This window comes from Strix uralensis, chromosome 26, assembly GCF_047716275.1.
Source record: "Strix uralensis isolate ZFMK-TIS-50842 chromosome 26, bStrUra1, whole genome shotgun sequence".
Classification (NCBI taxonomy): domain Eukaryota; kingdom Metazoa; phylum Chordata; class Aves; order Strigiformes; family Strigidae; genus Strix; species Strix uralensis.
This window is the reverse complement of record NC_133997.1, coordinates 2,919,448-2,946,406: the sequence shown is the minus strand read 5'-3', so window position 1 is coordinate 2,946,406 and position 26,959 is coordinate 2,919,448. Positions and strand designations below refer to the sequence as shown.

At 47.7% G+C, this 26,959-nt stretch overlaps 1 protein-coding gene across 4 annotated transcripts in view; it reads left to right on the top strand.

The window, feature by feature from the left end:
• The window catches only part of NECTIN1 (nectin cell adhesion molecule 1), a 112,150-nt gene extending 85,882 nt beyond the window's left edge, over window positions 1-26,268 (top strand). Inside the window, exons 6-11 of one of the 4 annotated variants that reach the window (XM_074894935.1) lie at window positions 6,000-6,147; window positions 8,181-8,268; window positions 8,755-8,865; window positions 14,424-14,533; window positions 16,500-16,544; window positions 22,115-26,268. In XM_074894935.1, coding sequence (XP_074751036.1) covers window positions 6,000-6,147; window positions 8,181-8,268; window positions 8,755-8,865; window positions 14,424-14,533; window positions 16,500-16,544; window positions 22,115-22,163 — 551 coding nt within the window. In that variant the 3' untranslated portion in view covers window positions 22,164-26,268. Of the gene's footprint in view, window positions 1-5,999; window positions 6,148-8,180; window positions 8,269-8,754; window positions 8,866-14,423; window positions 14,609-16,499; window positions 16,545-22,114 lie in introns of all 4 variants that reach the window. The other 3 variants (XM_074894938.1, XM_074894937.1, XM_074894934.1) reach the window with 3 other exon arrangements.
• Window positions 26,269-26,959: the final 691 nt, after the last annotated feature.

Sequence of the window (26,959 nt, the reverse complement as noted above, 5' to 3'; positions counted from 1 at the left end):
GCAAACTGACCATCGGGGACAGATTCTCTTCACTCTGAAGTGATTTCCAAAGTGTTTCTTGCAGCCTGGCCACCTCCACCTGCAGTTAGGCAAGGGTCTGAGCTGGAGCAAGGTCTGAGCGGGGCTTAGGTGGGAGGAGACGGAGATGCGTTCCCCTTCTCTCCACTTCAGGCCAGGACAAAAGGAAGGGACAGGGAGATTTTGCGCTCAGCTCTGATGGATGAAGGAAATGCTGCTGCTGAGGGAGCAGGATGGCACTCCAGCCTCACACACTAATGGTCCAGGGACCACTGGCTCAGCTTTCCAAGCAGTGTCTTTCCCTTCTTAATCCTTTTTATCCTCTGGATGCTTAGCTGTCCCTGCAAGGCATTCACTCCGTATACACAGTGAAGGGAACTGCCCCCAGAGAAACCTACCCCACCTCTCCTCCCTCAGACTTAAGATCCCTTTAAAATCTCCAGTGACTTGCAAGCCCTGCTGTTTATCCTACCCTTTGGCCCATCAGCTCTGCCAGCTCACATCTCTGGCTCTCCTGGGAACAGCATTTCATTAACCCTTTGCAAACACAAGGCGTCGTGAGGCAATGAACCAGCTTGTGCCTGGGGGTGTGTATGCTATTGGAGCGTGTCTCAAATTAGCCAATCCTGCTCTTGTCTTTAAAACCAAACTGGAGATGTATTTGTTCTGCCAAGCTTTTCAACTCAGTTTAATTTAGCTCTGTGAACTTGCCATGTCTCAGGCTCCCTGGAATGTGTCAGGTGGGGTGTATTATAAATATGCATCATCTGATCTCATTGTCTTATTCAAAGGTTCAGCAGGCAGAAAGAGTCCAGCAAGTGCTAACTCCTTCCACTGGATCAGGGTGACAATCCAGGTCACAGACAGGCTTACTTTGAGCTGGCACTGCACCGGGACAGGCTGCTTTAAACATGCAGGCTGGATATGCCTGTGAACAGGGATGCAACTGAGCACCAAGGTAACATTAACTCTAGCAAGGCTGAGAGCTAGAAGAGCTTCAAAGCTGCCAGAATAAAGAAAGGAGAAGAATCACTATTCCTTCCCGTTGATTTGCGATGTGTCTGTGAGCAAGGCAGCACATTGCTGAGTGCCTTGGCTAGCCAGCCATGAAATAGATGGGGATTTGTTTTGTGGGGGGAGGTGACAAATGGAAAGGGAACCCTACTTTGCAATTGGCTACAGATGCAGGCAGATCTTTGAGCAAACGGCATATCAGAGGTGTTGCATGTTGTTATGCTGGTTTTCTGCAAAGCACTGCGGGATCGGGTTGAAGTTAGGAGGAGGCAAAGACAGAAGAGTGTGCAGTTCTCTGAGCAAACTAGCTTCACTCAGAGCTGCAGTAAACCAGGCCCAGAGACTGACTCAGCTTCCAGATGTACCTGGGGGATGCAGGTTAGTGCAGCAATTAGAGGGGCTCAGGCTCTCCCTGGGGCAGACAGCCAGGATAGAAAGAAGACAGTACCAGTGTGAGATCCAGCCCTCTCATCCCAATGAAGCCTTCCTGCTTCCCAGCACCTCTGTCCCACCCCACAGCTGTCTGTGCAATTTGTGCAGGACTCCGTTCCACAGATCTGCTCAGGCTGGCTGTCATTGCAGCAAGTGCAGAATTATCTGGCTGATCCCAGCTTTACACAAAAAGTCAGTCCCAGACAGGCACAGACCCTTGGTGAGGATGTAACATATCCTGCTCTCAAGTCTTGATCCCAAGAACAGCCAGGCTGCTCATGATGCACATGTCCCAGCCACACAAGTAGCTTTAAGGGAAGAGACCTTACTTCTAAAAGCTTGACAGACACTGTCTCTTCTTTCCTTTTGCAAAGTCCTCCACATCACTCCCCCCATACCAAGAGCAAGTGAGTCATTTCCTCTGCTCTGGCATACCCTTCTCTGGAAGCTTTCCAGTTTATCCATCTTTGCCTCACTTCAAGTTCCCTTTGGGAACATCTCTCTTGCTCTCCTGCAAGCTGGTTCTCCAAAGCCTTCATTGTTCCTCTATTATTATTTACTGTTGCGCTCTGCAGCTGCACTATTTCACCCCGTGGGCATGGCGCGTGTGGACAGCTCGGTCCGTTTGTCTCCGTGCTTTGAAATGCTACCATGGCTGTTTGCAGTAAATCTGAGCCCCAGCTCTGTCCACACGGAGCCCTGCGGCTGTTTGGACACGGGTTTTTTCACAGCCAGTGCTATGAAACCATGCGTCACTTGTGCACTGTTATTGTGCTTGATGCAACTCTCCAGGATGGACATTCTTGACTAGTGGACGTTCTTCACTTGTCTGGGAGATATGAACAGCTCACAGAATTAGACTGCTGGATGTGATTTAACTGAGCATTGGGATTGGTGAATTACAATATCAGCACCTCTCAGAACGCTTTAATTGATCTAGCTGTTAGAAAGATCTTCATCTGTTACCGGTTACTTTTGGAAACCCAGACACACGCACCATCAGGTGACTGGGAAGGATGCTTTACAGATAGATAACCACTTTTCTTCCTTTCCTGTGTCTGCCTCCATCTCCAGAAGAGCCGTGGGAGAACAAAGTAATGAACGAAACTGCTCTGAAAGAGACTGGGGGTGGGGTGTCCTTCTTTTCTCCTTAATTGTAATACTGTGAATTAATTCAGTTTCCAGCAGGAACGAGGAGTTCCCAGCAGCCCTTAGACATCCAGATAAGGCTGTGCTGTTCGTTCAGCCCCTTTGGGTTCTCTGGTACCTGCCTCACTGCCAACTGCTTCACACAAACTTTTTGGAGAGTTTTAAATTATTCAAGCATGACACAGAGCAAGGGGTTTTGCATTCTTAATTGGCAAAGCCTTTTCCCACTCCAGTCTGGAGGCCCCTGAGCTGTCCTGCCAATTTATTCTGATCCTGATTCACAAGCCTTGCAAACATCTTCCCAGGGCTGCCCAAAAGCCCTGTCAATGTAACTGAATCCTCATCTGCCAGTTCTTATCATCTTCTCCTGAGGCTTTCCTGGTGCCCTTCTGTTTGACCTACAACACCCCTTCTTGCAGCCACCCTGCCCTCCAGAAAAGCTCTGTTGGTGTCTCTGACTTTACCTGTTAAAGAGGAGGAAAGGAAATATGGTGGGTTACAGGTGAGCCCTCTGGAATGTCCTAAACACAGCTCTTCCCCAGGAAGGGGAGACTGAGGAAATAAACAGCTGGAGATGCAGATGGAAGAAGGTTTTAAAAAGGGGGCGGGAAAAGGGAAGAAGAAAGAGGGAAGAGCCAACAGAAAGAAAAGTCTCTCTCTACCTCTTCCCATTTTCTTCTCTGCACTTTCTTGCTCTCTCAGGACCTTCATCTCTCATTTATCTTCCTTGTCTCCTGATGTTTCCTCTTACTGTCAGCAATTATCCCTGTCGCCTTTCACAGCTTCCTAGCTGGACTCCTGCAAAGATGAGACCAACACTTCTGCAGGATGGCTCAGCCTGTGCTCAGGAAAGAGACCTGCACACGGAGGAGCAGGGCTTATTGTCACAGGGTCGTGTCATTGTTTGGTGCTTGCCATTCTGTGGAATCACTGCATTGCCACACAGCCCGGTCTTAGGCAGCTGGGATGGGTACCAACACCGGGACATTCGTACCATAGTCTTGAGAGGTTGGCAAGAAGGAAGTACTGTGATAGACACCCCAAAACATCTGCATTTCTCCTTGTGCTCCTTCATTCTTTCCCTCTCCTCATCCCCTTATTGTCTTTAGCCAGTGCTCTTTATTTACCTCTCTGTCTTCTGCAAACAGATGGCTGCATTTTCCCCTCTTTAAATTTTCCTGGCCCCTTTCCGCTGTTATACAGCCCTGTTCAAGTTCCTGAAGATTCCTTTTAGCTTTATTTATTTATTTCCTTTTCCCTCTTTCCCCTTCCGCCCCTTTCCCCCACACACATATACACACGCACCTACTGATTTACAGTGGTAGCAGGAGGCTGATGTTCTCTGCTTGCTACCTGCCATCCAGAGAGCCATTAGGGACCAATTCATCATGGAAATGCCCCAGCCAAAGTGACTGGAAGATTCTTTACAGTTGCCGTCCCTGCCACAATTTCGAATGCTGTCCGGGGGTTTGGATTGCAACATGTCAGCTGTCTGCCTGAGCATGGCTGTAAGTGAGCTGTCTCAAGGCAGAAATATTATTTACAAGATAATGTGGCTTATGGAGAAGGGAAGAGAAAGAAAAGTGACTGCCACTGCCGAGGACAGCGGGAAGCGGAGCCTCACTTTCTGATGACTACAGCATCCTGCCACTCGAAGACACACAGCTCTGAGCTCTTAATTAAGGAACAGGGGAAGGCAGGGTGTGGGATGCTGACCGACGGAGGCTCTGGGGTGTCCTTGTGAGGCAAGAGAAAACCAGGTTTGCATGGAAAAGGATGGGGGATAAGTGTCAAGACAATTCCCAGGGCAAATTCTTTATTGGTAGCGATGTCTCGGCATGGTGCTGGGAGTTCAAGTGTTTTGTACTGATACAGTAAACATGCCAGTTCTCTGCTGGGCAATTTGTTGGTATTGACCAGAGAGGGGATTTCCCTGGGAAATGTTTATACACCTCAGTTCGCTCCTGGATGACAGCAGCAAATCTGAGAGGTGAAGGCTGGCTGTGAGGTGAGATCTGGGAACAGGCTGTTGGCAACAACGCGGCACAGTCAGTTCTGCAACTGCACCTGGTACATGGGATTTTGGGGAGCCCAGCCTTTGAGCTCAGCAAGTGCTGAATCCATGGATGGGAGGTGGGAGTGAGTGGCAGATTTTCACCCTGAAAACTCCTGTATAAGTTGTCCTATGTGTTTTGGGAATGTGTGCAGGCATTTTATATCCATGCACACAGGTAAAGTGGATATAATTTTGAGGCCTTGGGGATGGGTAGTTTAGTGGAAATACTGGCTACTGCTATGATACCCAAAGCCATAACTGTTGCAGAATAAGGTCCATATAGTTCAGTATCTAGTCTCTAAGAGCAGCCAGTAGCCAGTGCATTAAGAAAAGTACAAAAATTAGGTGTGACAGACAAGTTCTACAAAGCACCTTGTTCCCTCATCTCTGTCTCACTCCCCTCCCCTAAATTTCTTTTCCTTCTCCTCCTCCTCCTCCTTCTTCCTCCATTCCAATTATCTCCTTCTTTCATCACTGCCGGAGCTGTAAGTACAAAGTACCAATTAGCTAGTTTTCAAGTTTAATTAGGTTGGAAGGTAGAGCAAATTAAATCCTTTTATCGTACATTTCAAAGCACTTTCCCATCAGGCCCATGGGATAGATTTCCTTTGAATGAGGTCCACGTTAGTCACTGAGGAGCTGGCCCAAGTCACAGAGCTCTCCAGCCATGGGGCAAACAGGAGATGAAATGCAAGATACGATTTATCTCCCCCTTGCCCCTAAATCCTACACTCAGGACATCTTTTTTGTGAGGTTTAGAGGTGCACATATCTCTGCTCTACCTCCATAAATTGAGCATTGGTCCTTAGCTCTTCTAAGGTCTACATTAATAACAAAGCTCTCCATTTCAACAGCGCCAGGAATTCAGTGAAGACATTGTGACAAAGCCCTGCAGAAGGCTTTCAAGATAGTTAAACAATATCAGGTAGCAGGTCCACATGAGTCCCTCTGCGCCACATGGGGTGGCTGCTTGGCAGCACCTTTATTCCCTAAACCCTTCTTTCTTCGAGGACAGAACAAAGATAGAAAAACAGATCCAGGAATAACCACCTGATTTCAGGAGAAATTGCAGAATAAAGAAGCAGCTCTTGGACACACAGTGGGCTGCAATTGTGGCCACAGATTTCTGTTCCTTTTCAGCTCTGACTACTACATTTCAGTATGACCTGTCTCCCTCTGTGAAGCTGCCCACACATGGCTACCCGAGACAGTTTGAAAGCGCGCTGGCATCTTTGCTCCTGGAGCCCCTGGTTCTACTGGTCTTTGCACCTTACCAGTTGTGTTGTCTGCTGCTCTAACCCTCTCTCCTGTGCTTCCCTGTGTGTTGCAGACAAGCCTCTACCTCAGGGTGCCCCAGGAGGCATTATTGGGATCGTGGGAGGAGTCATCGCAGCAGCTCTCATCATCGGCGTGGCCGTCACCGTAATTATTGTCTACAGGCGGCAACAAAAGAACCGCACTGAAACGGACAGTGACCTGTAAGTAGCCCCATGCTCGCAGAAGTTCAGCACACTGGTGGTACAGGTGGTCTTGGATGGGGCAGCAGAGAGCACCACTGGCCCTTCCGCTACCTGCACACAAGAAAAGCTTGGCAGCAAACCCTTTTTCCTGTCACTTCTTCCTGTCCGCCACCCTCTGGCTCACTCCTCTGACTTTTCCCTTCCCTGGGGCCACGCAGGGCTTTCCATCCTGCCCTCTCCTCTTTTTGAACTCTTATCGCAAGTCTTAAGTGGAAGCTGAAGCACAGTGATATTCGCCCAGATGCTGCTTTTGCTGTAGCATATGCTTGGGCACGGTACAGCTGCTCAGTGCCACTGTCACCTCCATGGCAGGAGAGGATCCTATACTTCCTCTTTCAGTGAAATGGGCTTCGGGCTTCTGAATTAGACTTAATCACGTTCTGTCATCAGAGAGGGGACTCTGGCAGACCCTAAGCACCTCTGAATGTATCCCAGAGTCCAGAAAGTAGCCACATCCACTTAGCATTCCAGTTTTGTACATATGGTACCAGCCTGAAGACAAGAACTCTGGCAATATGAGAGTAGGGAGAGGGGATGCCCCAGGGGCTCCTCTTTGACAGGTACTTGCTTTGCTCTTCCCTACACTGTGAAGCACAGATCCTAGGCAGGGAATTCGGTGGTGTGGAGTTCAGCCTATGCAGTATGAACAGAGCCCGCTTCAGAAATTTTTACCCTGGTCTCTTCCACCTGAAAATCTCTGTCTTGTCACTGCCTTTTCACAAAGCACCCCCCCCCGCTTCATTCCCACTTCATAGCGGAGGCACAGAAAGCCCGAAGGCCAGAAGTTGCTTTTATCTTCCACAACCCCCCACCTCATTGTTGTTACATCTTGGCCACATTTTGTGCTCCATTTAATCCCATTTGAGAGAGGGCATTGGAGGATAGCAGGAGAGGGAGGGAAGGGAACCAGGGAAAGCAGGAGGACAGAAAGGCACACAAACAAAAAAAAAAACCACCACAAGGTGAAATTGCATCAACAGCATCAGCCCTATGATAGAGATGCATTCAGATAATCCACTTCCCACAATGGCCCTCCATGTAGGCACAAGGAACAGCCACTTTAGCTGAGAACAGAAACACAATGGTGCCCTAGTCTGCAGAGGTGCCGCCTCAGTTGTGGAGTCTGCTCCAAAGCCTCTGAAAGTTAATAGCATTTCTTTTCTTTAGAGCCATAAGTCAATGTTTTGCAGTGCCTCGGGGACCCATTTTACTCTCCCCCTCACCAGTACACTCTGGTCCCACCCTGGAATCCATTGGGTTGTCAAGGGAAGTTGCTCATCTCTATCAGAAGATCTAGTGAAGTTTGTACAGAGAGAAGGGTGGGGGAGACAGCTAATTAGTGGATCAGAGCTTTAATAAGTTTTGTAAAAGGATTAGACACATCTGTGCATATGAACAGAATGTGCAGAGACAGTCTCTAGGCTGGGATTAGGCTGCCAATCCTTATGCTCTGGGGCAAAAACTGATCCCCTGACTCGGGGTCAGGGATAAATGTCCCTGCATCCATAGCATGTCTGTGAGGAAGATTCAAACTCCTACTGGGAAGCCTGTGGCAGGGGCTCCAGTTCCAGATAAACTGAACTGGGGCTGACATTACCTTGTTGATTTGCGGTGACCACTGCCAGACACTTTCTGGTACCCTACAGCTATAAAATAAACCACCTCCCATGGGATGATTTGGAGCCATTCCAAAACAGTGCCAGGAGACAGGTATCCCAGCTTCACCCTCAAAATCTGCAATCCAACATGGGGGATTTGCTTGGAATTAGGAACAGAATGCTAGGAGGGAGTTTATTTCTATTAACAATTCTAATTGGGGTGAGAAAGAGGGCACGGGGAGCTACTGAGAATAATCTATATGATTATATTGGCCGTTTGGTGACAAACAATAAAATCTTTGGCACATGCAGCATCTGGCTTGTTATGGCGTATCAAAGCAAGCAGGCCCCTTTCTCGTGCTCTCTAATCATCAACCACTTCTTTATCTGCAGAATTGACTTGCCTCCATCCCACAAACCTGCCCTTCCACCAAAGAGGAAACAGGAGATGAAAAGCCACCTGACTGCAGAGGATATCCAGGTACGCCACTCCAGCCCAGGTGCAAGTTCCTTCCTCTGGCAAGGAAAACTGATTCCAATCAGTGTCCACAGCGCGTAGATTTTGGAAAACCAGGTTTGCAAGAGCAAAGAAGTTCATGGCCTAAGTTTGAGGGGCAGAAAGTAAGGACTTGTCTGCCCAGAATTCCCAAACAATGGCACCAATTGAAAGCTGTAATTTGGATCCTGCTTACTCCCTTTTGTGGGGATTGAATTATAAACGAGGTGGTGTTTAGATGGGCTCTCAGGTGTGAGGACTTTTGAGCATCCCCACCATTTTGAATGTCATGAGTGGTAGTGAGGGGTGTGAGAATGAAAGAAAGAGAACAGGAGCAGGGGAGAAGGTAAGATGCACTTTCCTTCATGGTGATACCATGTGGTGTTGTCACCTGAAGCAGATGTTGCCCCAAGATGTGACAGAAGGATAGTACTTGCTCTTCTCATCCCTCTTCTCTCTCTTCTGTTACAGGTTGTTCACTTAGACAACATGAAACACGAGGAGGAAATCCAGAAACTCCCTTTGCAGACTCCATATTATGACATGGCAGCCAGCGAGCCCTCTCCCTACACTGACAAACTGGTAAGGAGATCAGGGCGCTAACAGTGCTGCCTGACCTGATCCTCACCCCCAGCCTCACTGCCTTTCACACAGGCTCTCTCACCCTTTGAAATAAGAGACCCCCACGATCCAGCCTTCGCAGTCCAGGAGCATCCTCTCCTGGACGAAGGCAAGCTCGACACTCTGATCTCAGCCCACCTCTCAAATACCACCGACTCTAATTCAGCACTTGCCCCTTTTGCCCTTGGTTTCCGTAGATCCTAGAGCTGTGCCTTTATGGGTCATTCCTCAGTAAAACACCTTGCTTATTCCAAATCTTCATCAGAAGACTGTCACAACCTGTGGTAGTCTCATCTTTACCTACATATGACAGCTAAGCCTACAAGCCAAATATCCACCCTGGTCACTCTTCACCTCCTGCAGTTGAGTCCCCATTAGAGTTTGCAGCTGAACGAAGCAGCTCTCGAAGAGCAGCGTGTGCTGCAGTGAGAGCTTTGCGAAGCAATTATCTGCAGGGCAGAGCATGCCAGTGTTTGACTCTCAATTGACAACAAGTTCTTTAAACCCCCTTTTTTTTTTTGTGTGGATTTGTTCAGCCTCAGATAGGGAGATGCTAATGTGAGGCAGCAGCAGCAGAGAGATTAAGGGTCAGGGAGAGATGTTAACAGCCACGTGGGAAAGGCTTGTTTTCAAGGACTGAGGCTGAAGGAGGAAATCTTAGATTCAAAGGGCAATGGCATAGGAAACAGAGAACAGGTAGGATTAGAGTCCTCCCTTGATGAGAAAACAGAAAACCTTCCTCCTCCCAGGCCTTGGACAATATCCTTTCCCTTCCTCACCCCATAGCATGGGGCTGCTCCCCCCATCCTCCATGGGAAGCACAGGATCCTCATGTAAACACTGCTGGTCTCTCTCAAACTCTTCTTCCAGGAGAGATGGTTCAGAGCGCTGCACACCAAGCCTGGTGCTTCTAGATCCCAGCAGTGTGAACCCGTTTGTTTGAGAAAGCAGTATAAATAGCAGCCCATACTAGAGTAATATTTTATGAACATAACTAATTACAACCCTCCCTCCAGTTCATCCTGGTATGACCCTTTAATGCGTATTCCTGCGCAGATAATAGAAGGGCAGGGCCCAGTGACCTTTATCTAGCAGAAGACTACAGCGAGACAGATGCCAAAGGCATTGGAAATAAAAAGACACAGTTCTGTGCTAAGCCGTGTTGATGTGATCCTATTTGCTTCATCCTAGCTGAATGTGGCTGATGTCCCTAAAGAAAAACTTCCCTCTGGAGCCCTCCCTCTGTCCTGGGGCTTGTCTCCAGCTCTTTCTAATCCTTGCTGAGTGGTAGGCGAGTTTTAAATGAAACACAGGATGCTAGAGCCAGACAGGCTGCTCTGTGAAGAGCATCTGAGAGCCGAATTTCAGACAAGCAGGAGGATGGAGAAGCTCATTTCAGGAAATAACGAGCAGTCAGTTAATTAAGTGGCAGAGTTAGTGATGTGAGATGGGGCCTGATGGGTAGCTGCTCTGTAACCATGGGAACTGAGTTTGCTGCTCTCAATCCCAGTCTGAGAAGATGCATTTCTATGTCCCATGCTTGGCACTCGCTGCTCCTTACCCGTGGTTTTAGCCAAGAGGTGATGGACCGTGGAGCCCTCCTTTCATCTGGCCCATGAGGAAACTCCCTTTGCAGTAGGGATGCGGTGTCTGGGTGACTCAACCACAGCTGCCACAGCTCTGCCCACTCTTGGCAGAAGTCTAGTACAGCTGTGAATTGGACTTGTCCTCTGGTCAGCTTGGCTGGCAGTCCCTGTAACCGGTATCCGGCTCCCCCATCACGCACACGCACCATGCTTTGGCTTTTTGTCCCAGGAACGAGATGAGGCTTGCTCCCATTTCTTGCTAAATCACTGTATCCTTTGGGCAGGCAGCAGGCTATTCAAGTTCGTGACTGGCAAGGGAAAGGAGGGCGTCACTTTGCTGCCAAGCAGTGCTGGTTTTTCTGGATTTTTCCCAGAGAACACAGGCAGTATGTGCTGCCACAGCCAGGGCCAGGTGTGCATCACGTTGCCCAGCCATGCTTTGCAAAGGAACCAGCTCTTGCCCTCCTCTCTGCAGGACCACTCACAGGCGCCACTTTTTTCACCCCTAAAGCATTGCGGAGGCCTCCCGTTCGTGTCGCACACAGGCACTTCCCTGCTGAGGGGATGCCAAGGAGTGCCTGGCGGGGATGACACTCTCATGGAAACCTCCAGGGAGCAGCAGCAGGGACAGTGGTGGTTACCAAAACCAGCACAGGCAGCTCAGGCCCAGTAACCCCACTCCAACAGCATGCTAAGGGAACATGGAAAGCTAGACCTGCACAGTCCTTCTCCTAAGAGATGGGTCAGTTGGAGGATGAGGAGGGAAGCACATTCCCTTCAGCTTCGCTGGGTCTCTGCCAACCTCACTTTGATGCAGCCCCCCCTCCCACTGTGTTCAGACACAGATGTAGGCAGCTGCGCTGTTGTAGATGTGGTTCTTGGATCCTTTAGAGGGGAAGGCACAAAAGAAAGGCAGGATATTCTTGTTCTGCTTGTACTTCATCTGGAGATTTGACTTGGGAGGGTAGTGAAGAAGATGAGAGTTGAAGGGAACAGATTCTGCAGGAAAATGGGGCGGGTGCATTCAGCTTTAAATGAATTGTGCAAAACCTCATAATTTGGGATAAACTAGATTCATCACAAGGCAGCATGAAAGCCACTGCCTGGGGTTGACAATTTCACAGCACTAGAATGGGAGTCAGAAAGTGATTAGAGATGGCAAAGAGCGAGGGAGAGGGAAATGGGAGACGTGCCAGGAGGAAATAAAAGAGGCAGGTGGAGGAGGAACACAGAAGGGGTGTGCAGGTATGTGTGTGTGGACATGTGCAGATACGTGCTGGCAGGGGACCAGGCGAAGAGGAGAGGCTGGGGCATGTCTGCGGGGACAAGATACCTGCAGAAGGGAGTAGGGGTGGGCCCTGTGTCAGAGGCTGCAAATGAATATGTATGTTTATGTGTTGCAAACTGTGGGAAGGATAACATGAAGCTGGCAGCCCAGAAATACACAAAAGGGCGGCCCAGTGGACAATGAAGGGTGCAGAGTGGGTATCGGGGCAATGGGGATGTCTGCAGCATCTGCCTCTGAGCTCTTGTGGGGTGAAAGCTTTGGTTTGTGTGAGGATATCTAAGCAGGAGTGAATGGGATGGAAAGGTGAGCGTGTATTTCAGATAACACCTACAAAGGCTATGCATGTCTGAGAGCACTGGTACCCATGTGTGTCAGCACAGAGTAACACGCGTGTGGGTGAAAGCAGAGGTGTGCTCTGTGTGCACATGGCAGTGCCTGTGCGTTTGTGTGTGTGTGAGAGGAAGCATGAGCGAGAGAGGTGGAGGTATGAGCGCATGTAGGAGCAGAAGTATGATTAGTGTATATGTCAGCAATGCCCATTTGCACAGGTAGAAGGGAAAGTTTCATTGCTGCAGACAGCGAAATAATTCCTTTCAGTTTACAGGGCAATTACCAGGGTGCCGATGCTGATGATTTACAGAGAGCGCTTGCATGTGGCAATGCTAGACCTTGTATACAAGTCACATTATTGATATTGTAATAAATTTTGCTCCAAACAAGCAGCAGGGAGCAGGAGCGAGCCCAAGAGTGGCAGAAAGCAGGGGAACTCCACGGAGAAAACTCCTCCAGTGGGAAGGAAGCACAATTTTGGAGAGGAGTGAGGCAAAATAGACAGGATAGGAATGAGGAGGTAAAGACTTAGTCTGCCTTTCTCTGGGACTAGAGGAGGTACTGAGAAACAAAGTTCAGGGGGAAAGAGTTCTTCAGGGCGTACATTTAGGTTTGAGACTGGAGTTGTCAGTACTAATTTTCTTAAATGTCCATAGCCACTCAGTCTGGGTCCAGACACGAAGCAGAGAGGTCATAGGACACACAGCTTTCATGCCAACAACTTGCCACTGCCATCTGGTCACCTCCCCAAGGGCAGGACAGAGAGTGACCTCAAGCCTCCTGGTCGTCCAGCGCTGCTGAGCACCACAGGGGAACTGGACACTGAAAATGTGGCTGGAGCCCTGTTCCCCTTTCCCCTCACCCCTGTGGCTGAGAGGCACCATCAGAGCGCCAAACCCTGCCACAGAACAGTGCAGCAGTCAGAGATAATCGCTCACTGTGTAACCCCTTCCAGCAACAGGCACTGACTAAACCAGCTCATTACAGGGCTATAAACTTCTGAAAATGGCTCTGCCACGGCTAGTACAGGACTGAGGACACTTCCAAACAAAGAAGAGAAACATTTTCAATCTAAACACCTTTTGCAAAATTGCCATGTGATGCAGCCACCTTGGAAAGGGGATAGAGAAATTGGAAAGCTTTTTCATTTGGAAGAGAGAACTCTCTCCTCTCAGAGAGGCTTAGCAGATTCTTGGCTAATGCTGGCACACAAACCAGGCCCAAAAGCAAGTATTAAAGAAACTCCACAGGGCAAGTAGCCAGGGTACCCCCTCGCACCTTGGCTACTGACACTGGGGCTCCTCCTGGTGACTCATTTTCCCCACTGAGCAGTGAGGTTTCCAGGCCATCCTGCCTTCCAGGGTTCTCTGACCATCATTATTTGCAAATCATGGAAGATGTCTGGGTAGGAATGATCAGACAAATTGGATAAAATCCATTCATGCAGTTCTTGCCGATAAGCCTGCTTAGTAAGGGAATGCCCATAAATATTTTCAGGCCAAAGAAGGATGATTTTAGCATCTATTAGACGTTACTACAATGACAAAATCGTGCTGCATAGTTAATCTGCGGTAGCATACTGTGCAGTCATGCCTCGTGTTAAGACGTAGCACTCTACAGCCCCCATGGTAGGGCAAAACAACAGTATTGGCTAAGCAGTGTTACTTCCCTAGGTAATGTTGTATGCTGCCCTGGGAGCTAGGCTTTGAAGCCACTCCCTCCAGGCATCTCCTTCCCAACACCCACAATTCAAGCCTTCCCCATGATTTTCACTCATGCCCCCAACTCTACATTTGCGTCCAGTGTGCTGCGATGAACCCCAAATTCCTGGGTCAAAACTGACAGCTCAGGTATCCGATAAGGTTTGAATTCACTGAACCACCCCTGGCTAAGGAAAAGGCTGATCCCAGAGGGGTTGATGAGAAGATCAGAGCAGCGAGATGCTGCTGGGAGCAGCCCCCGTAGAAGGGGCAGATGGGGCAGTTGCTGGGAGTGCTGCCGACCTGAGCCGAGTCACTCAGCTCAGGGGTGGATTTGGGGAGCAGTGCTACTGGGACCTTTGCTTTGATTTGGGATTTTACCTGACTGATTGTTCATTACCTCCCTACCTCCCTCTTTTTAACTGTTTTTTCTTCCTCCCCCCTCTCACCCTTTTCTTCTTTCTCCCTCCACCCTTCACACACTCCCTCTCCCATCTCATTCACTCGCTCCCCACCTTCTGCACGGTTCCGGTGTTCTCACTCCCCTGCCTCCCTACTTCGACCCCAATTCCTCTCTCCTGTGTCCCCACCGCCTCACTGCTCTCTTCTCTCCAGAACTCTGGCAACAAGGACTGTGATGTCCACTATGCAGAGCTGGACACTTCCGCTCTGGCCTCGTCACCCAGTCCTCGGACCTCCATCCATGCTGGCGGAGACCTAGTCGAGTATGCAACCATCCAGCCCAACTTACGCTAGCGCATGTCACTCTAGGCCCTTTCCCCTCAGATTCTGGCCTCAAGGTACACAATCGCACTCTGCCTTCCTCACTGCGCCCCACTGAAGTCAGTGTTCCCCCCCTGCATCTCCTCCCCTTCCTGTGGAGTGGCCCCTATGCATCCAGTCCGACCTTCTCCCCGCTCCCTCCACCTCCTGCACGCTGCCCACGATGGCTGCTCTCTTTGCTACCCTTAATTCTGGGGGTGCTGACAGGAATGCCTTTGCCTTGTCTTGACCTTCTGTGCATGCTCTTTGCAGTGTTTTCCCTTGCTTTCTACAGTGAGGCGAGGCATGTGGGAGGGGGAAAGGGTTAATGGCTTTGTTTCAGAACAGGGGTCTGCCCCCTCTGCAGGCAGTGTGGCTGGAGACACAGGGAGAAATGAGGTGGGTTTGAAGGATGCAGCTCTTGGTGTGGGATTTGGTTTGGGGAATTTTTCTAAGGCTCAGCAACATGAAGGAGAGCAGTGATGCTAGGATGTGGAGAAGCCGAAGCCAAAAAAATTGTGGAGATGTTAAGAGGGCCTTTCCAACCTAGTCAGTACAAGAAGGGGAGGGAAAGAAAAGGGAACTGACTGAAGGAAAAAGAGAAGGGTCTGTGTGCATGGAAGCAACTATAGATAAGATGGAGCATATGTGCATGTGTGAAAGAACAAGGTGGGAGAGTATGTGAGAGAATATGGGAACATGTAAAGGTTCCTGCATCTGAAAGAGTTAGTGAAAAAGAGACAGTCAGAGAGAAACCGTGTATGAGAAAATAAAAGAGCTTGCATTGCGTGAGGTTGGTGCAGACAGCGTGTTTGGATGTTCGAGAGGGAGGGAGGATAGTTTCTGTGGCTCTCTCCTTCTCAAAATTAGAGACCAGACCTTACTGTTTCCCTGTTCTCATGTTTTTCTGAACACTTTGTTTAAGCATCACCAAGCTCCTTCAAGCTCAGGGTCTGTGGCAGGGACTGATTAGCACTCAGCTTTCATTTAAACCTACAAGTGGTTGATTTGGACCATCTCTAGCTAACAGTGACCCTTTGAAACGGAATGGTGTTTGCACTGGAAAGAGGTGTCTTCAGCTCTCCTTACATTCCCTCACCTCCCTCTAATCACACTCTTTCCTCAGGTATTAAAGCCACCAGGTCCCTGTCTGAAAGGGAGGCAACTCTCCTTTCCCACCCCATGGGAGATTTTCTGGGTGATGCCAAGAGTTGTTGGCCAAGGCAGTGCCATTAGCAGCCCCCTCCTTGGCTATGACTCCCCCTCACTCCTGTGTATTCCCTGAGTTGTGGTGACTGCAGCCTCTGCCTTGCTCCTTCCCCTTTATTTTGCTGCCTTTTAAATGGGAGAAAGGGACTGTAGGTTTAATGGGGCTGCAGCCCCACAGGGGTACTCAATGAAGAGGTGCAGAGAAGGGTGGAAAGACAAGGAAGAAAGCAAAGGGAGAGATGACGTGCTCTGCAGCTCACTGAATCCCTCCCAGGTCACCCAGGGTAGATCAAAGGAGGCACACAGAGAAGCAATAGCTTGGGGATGAAGAGGGCTGGCTTGAAGAAGAAGATAAAGGGCAAGGGAATTGGATCCTTGGGAAGGAGGGGAATAGCTCCATGCTGGAGAATAAGCAGGAGAAAAACATTTTTTAAAAGTTCCACTGGACAGTACTGTTGATTAATGCCTCCTCGCAGACTAGGAACAGCAATGCTAACAGGTGGGTGAAGGTGGAGCAAAAACACCCAGGTGGAAGCTGTGCAGGGGGTTAGTTCAGTTTGCCTTTATCCCTGTGGTCCCTGGTTTTCCTGCGTTGGGAGCAGCCCTGTAGTTCCCTTGCTGTAGCAAAAACCTTCCTAGGTAAGTGTCTGCAGCAGGCCTGACCCGGATCAGAACGGTAACCTCTCTCTCTTGCGGTATCTCACCCACCCCTGCTCCCAGAATGAGGATCAAGGTCTTCGTAGACGTAACGAGCAAGAGTGGACAGTAAGTTTTGGATTGGTTTGGTTTTTCTTTTCTCCATTTGGTTGTGGGGTCTGTTTGTCGCTGGAGAGAGGTGCTGATCAGCTCCCAGCAGCCTGCCTGCCTGTCACCAACAGACAGCAGCACTGCTAGCCTCCTGCACACAGAGAGGATGAAAATGCCAGCCCAGAGGAAGATGTGGTTGAAAGCAGCCACCCTCCCTTATGCCTTCACCTCCAATTCCCAGCAGTTTCTTGGGCTGCACCAGAGGACCACTCCCACTGTTACAAGCAAGGCAAGCACTCCCTAATCCATCTTGGGAGGTCTCGCCTTGTCCTCCCTGGGGTGGGGGATTTTACTGTCAGCAAAAGGACAGTAATCCTCCAAATCCAAATTTGGAAATCCTCCCAGTTTCTCTGAAGTAAAAATAAAGCCAGTCATATGGTGCTTTGAAGGTGTAATCTCACCGCCACAAAATCTCCCTCCTAAGACACACCACAGATCAGGGCGATTTTTTTTTTTTTTAAATGTTTTTTTAATTATTTCCTCCCCCTTCACCTCCCCACATTCCTGCTCTCAGTTTTGTTTAGGAAATTCTTGTCCCTGTTACAGCAAGAATAGCTCAAAACCATGAGACTTGCACCAAGATCCCAGCAAATTAGTGACCACAGTTCAGATTCCCATCTCTGCTTTCTGAATATCCCTATAAAACTATTAAACCTGCATCAGTTACAGATTTGGTGCAGACTGAGATTGGAGGATCATCAAATGTAGCAGCCTTGACTCAGTTCCCAGTTGCCACGTTTCCTTCCTATTAACACCAAGGTTGCCTGAATACCCCAGGTCAGTAGCCCCATTTCCAGTTTTCAGGAGAAATAAAGCAAAGAACTAAGGTGGCTCCGTATTAGTTTCCCATTTGTAAATGAGGATAACAGCCCTGCCCTGACTCCAAAAAGGTAGAGATAAGGACTCTGGAGAGAAACAACAAGGAGGGAAACGTTTAAGATTATTGATGGTCTAAGCTGCTGTAGGAACACAGAACAGGTATGTACTATAGACAGCAAGAGAAAGAGTTAGAAGCATGCTATAAGAAGGAATGCAACTTTATGACCAAGTTTTCTGCATAAGTTAACACTTGCATGTGTCTGTGGCTGCATCCCTCACCGTAGGGCCTTGCCCTGTATTTCAGGGATCAGCCTTCCTCATGCTCAACATTTTCTTTTTCTGAACCCAGGGTGAGCCCCTCTGTCCCACTTGCCCTCAGTTTTGTCCCCACAAAAGTCCACCACTCCCAAGAGCAAGCTTGGGGCCACGGGTTCCTGTTCATCCCTGATATGTTAATGTTTGTTCTTTACTCAGGACAGTGATTATTCCAGGAGATCCCTCATAGGTAGGGTGTCAAACAGAGAGCAGAGGAATGCCAGGACATACCTAAACTTGTGGCCGTACTTGGAAGACGAAAAGCAGCTTGAAAACTGAGTAGGGAGTTTAGAAATGGGGAGGAGAGGATGTGAGGCTCCCAATACCATAATGAAATGCTTCTTATTTTTGGTTCCCGTTATATTTTCTATCTTCCAACACCTACATCCTCTCCACTGACTGGTCCACAATATGACAACACACTGTTGCCGTCATACAACAAAACTGCTTCTTTCTGTCCATCAGTCTGTGCTGCATCCCAAAATTCAAAACCAACCGATGGAGAGGGTCAGGGTAGCGGCAGCCCAAAGTTTCAAGAGTTTTGAGCAGCAGGGACTTTTCCCAGCCAGGGAAGAGGCTAACACATCTGATAAGCGCATGAATGTGCAGTTTGGCCAAGCAGAGAAAACTAGCCCACTTCTGTTTGCGAGCCATGCTGCAAGACTAAAGACAGGTTTAAACTGCATGAGAGGTTATTAACTGGTGCTTGGGCTTTCGAGAAATAGCAGAAACCACAGTCTTCTGTGGTGGTATCTCTCCAACTCTCACATGCTATAGAGTCTCCAGATTTTCCAGAGACTACAGCAGGGAAATCCTTGGGACCCCGAGAAGGAGTTTTTCACTTTTAGACCAGTAAGAATTCATTATTTCAGGATGATGAAAAGTAAGGATATGGTCAGATTGGAGGGAATGCTGTCTGCAGCACACCCAGTTTTACCAAAGAGATGATCTGCAAATAGAGGAAAAGCTGGAGACAGGTGTATAGGGGATGGAGAAGGGTTGAGAGTCACAGCAGAAATGAAAGCTAATTCAATCAAATAAAGACTGTTTAAAGGTAATCTGCCAGGCTGTCTGAAACAGATAGATTGCTGACATCCCCTTTAATCAAGCTCTTGAAAATAAAACTGAGAGGGGAGGATGTAACCCAGATAATGAAGAATTGTATGGAGTCATGCTGGAAACAAAGGCAAGTGGGAGAAGTCAGGTGGGGGAAGGTGGTAGAATTATGTGCCAGTTCAATTTAATTAGTTCATTATCCCTAATTTAATTTCAAACTTTGTTAAAGATAAATTAGATTTGGGAAAAGTCACAGTGGGACTGGGGAAGGAAGTCAAAGGGCACCGGCTGCTAAATATGTTAAAAAACACCAGGCTGATTTTGTTCTCCTCACTTTTGCTACTTAGAAATGAGATCAGGGAACTAAGCCAGAGCAATGTGACTCCTGGCTTCACATGCTGAAGAAAGGTGAAAGGAGACAGGGAAGTCTCTTCCTTTGACCCCGATGCTGGCATTCTCCAGCTGCCCTGCTCTGGCCCCACTCCCACCTGTGGAGACTGAGCACAAAACACTGGCCAGAAAGAGAAGAACCTGTTCATATTCACCTGGCTAAATAGAAGTGCTGACAAAATAGCACTTATTTTCTCTAGCCCTACTTCATGGATGCTTGTGTCATGCCCACATTAACTGATAGATAAACAGAAAGAAAGACACTTTGTTGACCCAGTATATTGTCAATAGGCAGCCCATAAAATAGTATCTCATGACCCTTCGGCTTCTTTCAGTGTTCGATGCTAACACCCAGCTCAATTTACACGAGATGTCTACTTATGTTAACTGAGAATCTCTTTCCTATTAGACCTTCCTGTCTATTAGACCTTTTGAGTGCACATATTAGTATGAAGCCCTGTGCTTTTCTGTTGCATGCTCAAAAAGCATATAAACCTGTCCTCCCATTTAATTGATAATAGATTGCTAGCCTTGCTGAGAGACCCTCTTGCTTGCTCTGTGTTACTAAATTTCAATCATTGAGACAACTTCCCTTGCAGGTTAGCTTTATCCAGAAAGTTGAGCTATCAGTTAATGACTTACCTCTATAAAGCAGGAGGAGAGCATGGCTAATACTCCTTTTTCCCCCTTGCAGGTATGGAAAGGATTTCTGTTGTGTTTGAGATTTCTTGAGAGTAGATTATACAGGGAGAAGCCCTTTGCACATTCTATGCTGGCTAACACTCTCCCTAGCTGCTAGCCCTTCTTTATCCCTTTTTATCAGCTGGTGCAACGAGAAGAATAGCAAACAGCTGTTGTCCCCCGCTTCCCTCATGGTATGGATCCCTGGTTATGCTATAGAATTTGTATGAAGATAACTGTCTCCAGGCTTGAAGTAGGTGTTGCCACAGCCTGCCTAGTTTTCCAGCCCCAGGGTTGTGTGTGGTACACTGTAAATCTGAGCCTTGAATTCTGTAGAGGCCTAAAACTTTCTCTGTAAATGTAGCTCCCACCTGGAAATGGGAGAGCTGTGAGTCAGGGCTGCCTAAAGCAGCTAGGAGGAGATTGTAGGGGTTAAGGTAGAGTTAGTGCAGCTTCCTCATATCCCCTGGCTTGTGTTCCTCCACTTAAACAGCTATGATGCTGCACAGCACCCCTCCACCTTTTCACTTTGCAATTAAAAACCAGAAGAGGACAAAAACCTCATGAGGTAGCTGTGGGGATGGCCCACCTGAATTTCACATACCAAGGCAGCAATTCTAAATAGAAGGGGTCCAGAGCCTATTATTCTTTGCTATCTGGCCAGGTCAAGATCACTGACTTTTACAAGCTTACGTGGTAGGATACACAGTTTTGTCAAGGAAAGGGAAATGAAAATCAGATTGACCTTAGCATTGCTGCTGTTTTCCTGGTGCTCAGACAAACCTTCCATCCTCTAGCAGCCTTCACTGCTCTCAGCAAGGCTGTTCCTGAAAATTGCCTTAAGACTGTGCAGCCCTCCAACTTGCTTGTTGCTTCTTCTAGCAGTCTGAACTATCAATAAATTATTGTCGATGCTTTGTTTTCTATATGATTTTTTTAAGCATCCTGGTAAAATATTTATCCAGGAACTGGCAGCAGATGAGCTGACTAGATTGTTCTGTTCCTTCAGGCGTTTTCTCCTGAGGGTCAAATCCTTGTCCTTTCCACTAAACTGACTGTTTCTGGTATTTTGAAAGAGAACAAGGAAGGACTGAAGGGCAAGTTACTTGCTTCGACCAGCCCCAGTTCAAACCACAGGCATAAAAGGAGATTGCCAGTGCATTTGCTCTCTCTTGAGAAGGGATTAGCCCTTGGTGAGAGCCCATGAATGTGAGTTGATTTTAAAGACCAAAAGCACTGTCCTCGCTAGATGTCCCTGCTGCTTGGGTCATCTTGCAGGGCTTCAAACCAGAGGAAAGGGTGTGTGAGCAGGGAGGAATCCTTCCCATCTGCTGCCACCCTCTGGGGAGCAGAGCCCTGGGCTGAAGGAAAACTCTGCTCTTCCCTGAGCTTGCCCAAGCGTCCCCAGGCACACCAGGAGAGCGGGGGGGGGGGGGCTCTGTCTTCCTGGGGCTGCTGTTCACATGGAGTTTTGTGGGAGAAAAAGGGGCTCTGAGGTTTTTGCACTCGAACCAGCAGTGTTTCTTCAGTATTGCTGGCCACACCTCTGCAGAATTATCTCAATAGAAATCAAAGTACTTTGGACTCCGAGGGGTTTTCATTTCATTTGGCACTCAAAGAGGAAGAATCAGATTTTGCAAAGCTTCCGTAAGAACACACTCCATCAGAGGGGAGATCGTGGGACCACAGAGCAGTCCTGATCTTGTGAGTGTTTTATATTCTCTGCAGTTGATTTGACTCAAAACTGGCCCCGAGGCTTTCAGTGGAACTGCTCACACAGGTAAAGCTTAGCACATCACTAGGTAAACATCAGACACAATAACCTATTTTGCCTCCAGAGTCCCTGGTCAGACACATGTGCCCTTTAAATAAAAGAGCATGAGCCTGGATTAGGTTAATGATGCATACAAGCACTGCTTTTTCAAAACTCAGGTGTGGAAGAGTTAGGAAGATTGAAAACAAAACTGTCTGTTCTTGGCCAACTGCTTATTTTATCCAGAGAGGCAGAGCATTTGCAGACAAGGGGCAAACCACGCAAAATCTATATGTATTCATCAGCAAGATGGATATTTCAGGAAATGAGACAAAAATTTTGAAATGTGACAATTTATCACCCGGGTTTCTATTTTTCTGAAGCAGTAAGCAGAGCTATTTAATTTTCCATCCTACTTGTTATATGCGTGTCTCAGCAAGGAACTGAAGAGTTGTATGTTTTATGGCCAATGATCCCAGAGTTTTCACCCATTGACTTTTGTCTCTACTTACAGAACTTTGGAATGTGTCACTCAGAAATATCGAATGCGAGTGATTACCTGACCCGCTGTTACTCACATGAAGATCGATACCTGGAGAAGATCCCTCATGTCTATACCCCCTTGTCAGATCTCCCGCAAGATCTTTATCCTCATCATTCTGACATCTCCTTCTGCTGCCCACCTCCCGGTTCCCGGGCTCCTTACATCTGTCCTAAGGAACAGTACGTTTAAAGTGTCAGCACAGCAAAATGAAGAAGCTAAAGTTTTTCACTTCTCCTGACCCTGTCGCTCAACAACCAAGGCCTTTTAGATCCCCCCCTTTGCCATTGCTTATTTTATTTATTGATTTTAAAATTTTGGTGCAATTGTAATTGACATGATTAGGTTAAGTATCTGCCTGGCTTGCTAATGCTCAAGGGAACACTCTGCCTTTGCCCACGTCTCATTCAGCATCTTTCTTTTCTCATCCTGGCCCTCCTGTATCAAGCTGGCTATGTGTGTGCATGTGTACGTGGGTGACAGCTGCCCTGTGTTGGATGGGATGTGCCCAACCTGATTAAATGTCCGTAGGTTCCCTTGTGTCAATCTCTACACTGTTTGCACCAGAGTAGCCAGGTGTGGATTCTTCACAGCCCTTGTTCCAGCTTGTGTGGAGTTTTACAGCACAGCCAGTGCTCAAATCTAAGGTTGTAGCGTTTGGGGTTTTTTTCCTCGCTTGGAGAAATTTGTTTCCCCCTTGGCAGCGGGGATAGGAAATCCCTGTTGTGAAGAGCTAAACAGCCAAGATTGCTGAACCAAATAATAAGATGCTTATAATGCAAGATGCTCAAAACCAACCCAAGAATAGAGAAAAGGGCTTGGTTTAGGGGTTTTGTTTCTGTCCTTTTTCCCTCTTGCTCCCACTCCCAATCTCTTGGATTGGCTCTTTTAAATCTAGGGGGCATGGGGACATATTTTGAAGCCAACACATTTGGAGAAGGCATCCTTTAAATAACCATCTTATAACCTGAAACCCAAAGGGGAAAAAAAAAATTAGAAAGAAAAACATTCTCTCTAATTTTACTTTTTGAAAGCCTAACGTGACCCCCCACTAGCTTTTCCCCCCTCTCTTCCTTGCATCTGTTGATTGGAATTTTAAAATGAACTCAGGCAGAATATAAAGAATAAATAATGATTTCAGGTAATCTTCTTGCTCTTAATGAAGGATAAAAGCCAATAGAGGAATCTGGCCTTTTAACTTTTTTAAAAGCATCTTAGTTTTGGGACTACAAATTTTTTGATATTGGAATGTGTGTGGGTGTGTAAATCCAAATGTGTACATTCCTGTGACCACAAAGTGTTTTAAAGAAGGGAATTTATCTCCACATCACATTTGTGTTCACTTGTATTAGAGGAAAAATAAATATAGATATACACTTAAATGTATATAAAAGCAAAGAAGAGGAAGAGGAGAAAAAGGAATGAACATCCTGTGTAAGAGCTTGGTTTCAAGGGTAACTTTCATCTGTTTCACCCAGGTGTGGCATAGAAGAGATGACGGCTGGGACAGTTCTGAACAAGGGGATATGCCTTGTTGGCAAATGGGCATTTACTTTCCTTTGTCTCGGGTTGGGTATTTGACATCCTGCAGACATTGCACACTTAACATCACTCTGGAAACCACGAGGATGTTTGAGCAAAGTGCATGTGGGAGGGAGAGATGGGGACCACACCATTATCCTGATGCCCAGGCACCAAACAACATTTCAGTGTGACTTGTACAAATGAGAAGTGAAGCTACCATCAAGATGAAAGCCTCCTGGTAAGAGGAGGTATCAATAACGTGTTGGATGCTACCAGCCCAGCTCCTGCCATGCCACTTGGACTGAGGCACCGTTTTATTTTTGTATATCTGAATCTAAACAGCTACAGTTGTTCTATGCACTTTCTGTGTTCCCATCACCTAGAGTAGCCTCAAGACTCACCCTGCTTGTCCCTCTTCGTCCACAGAGAAGCACACCTATGTTCACACTACCTCTTGGATTCCCTGCAGGCTAATAAATAGATCTATATATAAGAGAGAAGTTTATACTTCAGTTAGCTAGGCAATATGTGAGGACGCATGGATCCCCCTGGGCCCTTGCACAGCATACAGCATATCCTTGGAGAACCGACTCTTCCCACCCCTCTTCCCCTGCTTCCCCGGTGCACGTTGCCACTTGTGCTTTGTGGAGACAGCATGGTAGCTGGTCACAAGGACAAGAATTTGTGTCTGTAGTGGGAAATCGCTGCACAATGTGGGGAGGTGGTTTCCCACTAGATTGACAGGTCATTGTATCAGGTAGGTGACCTGGCTCTGCTTGGCTGGGTGAGGTGTGGATGAAAGGACACTGATGCGTTTCTTGGCCAAGCTGAAATGGCCAGCAACTCTAACAGACATAGCAGCTTTCATTTGTGCTAGTGCATGGAGCACTCTCATTCCTGGAGGATCAGGGGACTATATAGACATAGCCTTAGAGCATTAAACACATCTTTTCCAATACCATCCTTTTGGTCTTGACTGATGGAGCCCTTTTCAGAGTCTTTTGGATTCACATTTCCTCTGCCAGTCTCCAGAGAATTCAGCCAGCCATTTCCTTACACAAATGGACTCAAGTGCTATGTGTCTTGACTCAGATAATGTATTTCTCTCTCTTGTTTTCTTCTCAACGTACCTTGGTGTACTTTCTGGTTACCAGAGAGCTGGAAATTGGGTGTGCTCTGAAGTGAAGCCACAGCCAACATATTCACCCCAGCAAGGGAACCATGCTTTGGAGTCTGCCAAATCTCCTTTGGTCACTCTGTTTGTAAAGGTGATCGGGTGCTAGAAAACCCAGGTGTCTCTGACATCGTGGAATCAACCCAGCACCACTGACCATGCAGAAAAAGCAAGCAAAAGTTCATTACACGTTCCCTATTTGCACGCCTGTAATCGCAGGATGCTGCCTGTACGGTGGCAATTAAAGAAGATTTGATTGGGAGCCTTTACCTGATGCTGCTTCAGACAGATCTAAGAATTTAAATGAGAAGTGGAATACGGTCAGGTTTTCAGGTACATAAGGAGACAAGCTAGACAAAATAGTTGTTTGCCAGAGGAGGCAGAGAACATGTTGCAGGTGGTTTTCTCTGCTGCCTGTGGCTGGAGGGATGATGCTTTGATGAGGAAGGGGAAGGCAGAGATACAAACTGCAGCATTACAGAGATACTCCAGTTGCCTTGTGCAGTTTTGCATTTGAGCTGCCCACAGAAAACTGCCACACAGGGGTTTACTGTGCTTTTCAGCAAAGCAGAAGTATTTCAATCCTCCTTAGAGTGGGAAAAAGCAAGAAAAGCCTAAATTCAAAGTAGTAGTTTGACTTATGCCAGCAAATATATTAAGCTTAGGAATGTCTTGGTTCTCTTTGCCTATTAACATTCTCTCTTCTTCTTAAGAACTGGGTTGGTCTCAGAAAGATGGCAAAAGAGAGTCTCCACACCCCACCAAATTCCTTTGTACTCTAGGAAAAGGGGGAAAAACCCCTGAAGAAAAACCCTGAAGAAAGAGCTAGTGAGGTTCAAGTCCATTGTTTCGGTTCTACAAAGCTGCATTTAGAAATGGTTCTGATTTAGGGCTCTTACTCCTCCCTCCCTTTCCTTACAGTTGCACAATGTTTGCCTAATGGCTATTTCCAAACTTTGCTGCTGCGCCTGTTGCCACGGGCTTCACGCTAGCTTTGCTCCATGATAAGGCTGCCCATGTCTGCGGTGACCTCGCAGGTGCAGGAATCCTGCTGCAGCAATGTTAATGAGAGGTGTTGCCCTCCTGCCATGGTGCAAAATGATTTTTAAAGATCCCTTCTCTGGGAACAGAGCCATCCAGTAACATTGCTGGGGGTAGATTGCTGAACATGTTGAACAGGAAACTGGTGGAGTGTGATCATGCATCCGGTGGGCTAGCGGTATATGGGAGGAACTGGTGGTTTATTTCTGTGTCTTACTGGTGTGAGACATGAAGCCATTCTTCATGTTACTGGGGTGAAATGTCATAAATTCTGTTCCATATGTTGGTGGCACTGACACAAGAGCTCCTGAAGATGGAAAAGACTGATCACAGAACTTAAATAAAAGTGAACTGAAGTGTTATAACAACTTCTCTCATAGCTGTGAAACTTGTGTGAGGTGCTTGGTCTCTTCCTTTCTCCCAGTGCTGACTTACTCCTCAGTTGTTCGCTACATCCATCACCCCTTGCACATTCACACCCCAAAATGTACGCACGTGCACATGCACTCCTGCCTTCGCACTGGGCCCCAGGAGTTACTGGCCCAGTTCTGCCTGTTTGCAAAGGCTGTCCTCAGGACTAGATTAACCCACCTTTCACCGTCTGCAGCACCGGCGGGGACGTGGAACTAAAGGGAAACAGAGGAGCAGTGTTCAGGTGACCTGCGAGGCGATGCCCGGTGCACATTACTACTACAAGTCTGCCCTCAGAGCAATAGAGCCGTAATTATGATGCCCAAGTGCTCTATGAGGGATGCCTCTTTCAGTTCATTCATTTTACCTGTTCCCTTTTGGGGAAGCGTCCTCCCAGCTTCCCCATGCCAGCGAGTGGAATAGATTCAGAGCCACAAACAGCCAGTCCTCTGGGCCAGCAGCTATTTAGGGAAGGTATAGGTGAAGTCATCCCCAGGGGCCCCCTCCTCCCTAGCCCACTTCTCTTGCGAGTGCCCTGATGTCCTTCCGCAGGCAAGCAGCACTTCTGGTTCCATACACAGGTCTACACTGAATGTTTTAAGACAACAAATGCATTGCGCCTCCTTTTGCTGCAAGGGACAGCTTGACAGCCCCTGCTGCACTCCGGT